The following is a 2,158-nucleotide window of genomic DNA, read 5'->3' on the forward strand; positions in this document are numbered from 1 at the left end:
ATAACTACGAAAATTTTACATGATTAATCTAACTATGCATAATCTAATAATAAGTATTTTATTATAAATTTTTCTTACATTCAAACAATAACAAACGTATAGAAATTTATTAAAAAATATTTCATTGACTTAATTTGCTAAAAAATTTATTATGCTTTGAAAAGTTTGCTTGAGTAATATTTTATGGAATTCTTAATCTAATGACACTTTTTCTTTACACTTATACTAACCGCATAATCAATCACGAACATTTCCAATTTTTTATAGATATTAATTCAAGCACAGAGGACAACAACTCAAACATGGATGAACACTTAATGAACGATGAGCAATTTTTGGCGCACCAGATGCAATTAGCTCGAGTCGCAGATAATGTAGACGAGGGTATGGACAGAATTTTCGAAGATGGTGATGATATGGGTTCTCGACTTGAGAACCCAATTGATCGCCAAGGTAATGACCAAGCCGGAAATGGAGGTGTTGCTCAAGATGGTAATCAAAACGTAGGTCAAGATAACAACCAAGGAGAAAACCAGGCTGGTCGTCAAGTTAACAATCAGCATGATAATAATGTTACAGGTCAACATAACCGTCAAGTTATTAATCCAGGTATCGGACGTGATAACTAGGCTGGTCATCAAGGAAACAATCGACATTATAATAATGATGCTGGTCAGCATAACGGTCTAATTATTAACTCAGGTAGCGAACGTGGCAACCGACTTCGACTTCAACCAGTTCATCAAGCTCACAACAACGCAGCAGCTGGTAATGGTAACTGGGCTTTTGTACAGCGGAATGTCGACTTCGGTAATTTGCCTTCTAATTTATCTAGATTTGATTGTAAATTCACAAAATAAAAATAATAATAATGATGATGATAATAATTTCTATTTATTATGTTACAGGTATTGGAAAAATAAGTTTTTCCAAGAGAAAAAAAAGAATTCTCACTGAGGAAAAAATCTTTATTTTTTTAATAGCAAGTAGTGTATTGTTAATTATTGTTTTCAGTAAATTATTTTTTTATAATTAATAATACATCGTCAGTTAGTTTTCTTAAATATTCTAAAATATGTTTTTATGATGATAGTTTATTAGCATTATTTTATAATGTATTTTTTAAAAAAAATTTATCTCATATTATTAATATTGACATTATAAATAATTATTTCTTATTTAAACCTAAACAAAATTATTTTTTCCAAATTTTACACCTTTATTAATATTAATTAATTACAAAATAATAATTTATTACACAATAAATTCGATTTCTTACGTTAAAAATTACGCTTATGCTACATGAACTGCGGAAAACGATCGACGATACACGAGTGATGACTATAATTAATTATAGGCATTAATGCCAAGTGCCGTTTTGAAGCTTTGGATCGATAAAAATCAATTTTTCAAACTTACCAAATAGTTATTGTATTATTTTATCAAAAAAAAAAAAAAAACACCAAGTAGCCGTTATGATCTTTCATAATTGAAAAAATTTTGTGATAAATTTAACGAATAAAAACAATTTTTTAGACGTACTTGGCGTGCGTCATCGAGTACCCAAAATTTTTTCATTTCTGATAACTGAGTCAGAGAACTGATATGAAAAGAGATTTTACGGACAATTCTTTCAGCCCTTCCTCAACAAGTCATTAACCCTACTGATGATCATTTTGATGCAACCATATGAATCGATAACAATTGAAATTCATGCTTGTTTCCATTATTTCACGGATAAGATTGATATTTGTACAACTAAATAGCTTCCGAACATTTCATTCAGATCGAGAAAAAATGAATCAGTTCATTAATTGAATGAACTGTTAATTAAATTCACTTCATTAGAAAATATAGCATTAATAAATGTTCAAGAAACATCGGAGCCCTATTTTAAAGTAAGATTTATTTCTACTATAAATTAAAGAAAAAACAGGATTTTATCACGAAATTTGATCATTAATTTACGAAGCAATTTTTATAATTAATTCAGTAATCATTTTTCTTGCCACCAGTATATTTTTAACTTCTCGCTAAGAAAATTGAAAATTTTTTGAAGGTCACAGAAAACTTACATGAGTAATCCCCACGAGGGTGTCACTGTGTGTGTGTGTGTGTGTGTGTGTGTGTGTGTGTGTGTGTGTGTGTGTGTGTGTGT

General features: G+C 29.4%; 1 protein-coding gene across 2 annotated transcripts; it reads left to right on the forward strand.

Moving 5' to 3' along the window:
• LOC141533810 (uncharacterized) lies at positions 1 to 847 on the forward strand. 2 transcript variants are annotated; one of them, XM_074252882.1, is made up of 2 exons: positions 1 to 503; positions 561 to 847. In XM_074252882.1, the coding sequence occupies exons 1-2, from the start codon at positions 201 to 203 to the stop codon at positions 627 to 629; spliced, it is 372 nt and encodes a 123-aa protein (XP_074108983.1). In that variant the 5' UTR covers positions 1 to 200; the 3' UTR covers positions 630 to 847. The 2 variants fall into 2 exon arrangements, with proteins under 2 accessions (XP_074108983.1, XP_074108981.1); XM_074252880.1 differs by having other exon boundaries at positions 580 to 847.
• Positions 848 to 2,158: the final 1,311 nt, after the last annotated feature.

This window comes from Cotesia typhae, unplaced genomic scaffold (assembly GCF_013202065.1).
Source record: "Cotesia typhae breed Kobodo isofemale line unplaced genomic scaffold, CoteBio_Ctyphae scaffold_121, whole genome shotgun sequence".
Lineage (NCBI taxonomy): Eukaryota > Metazoa > Arthropoda > Insecta > Hymenoptera > Braconidae > Cotesia > Cotesia typhae.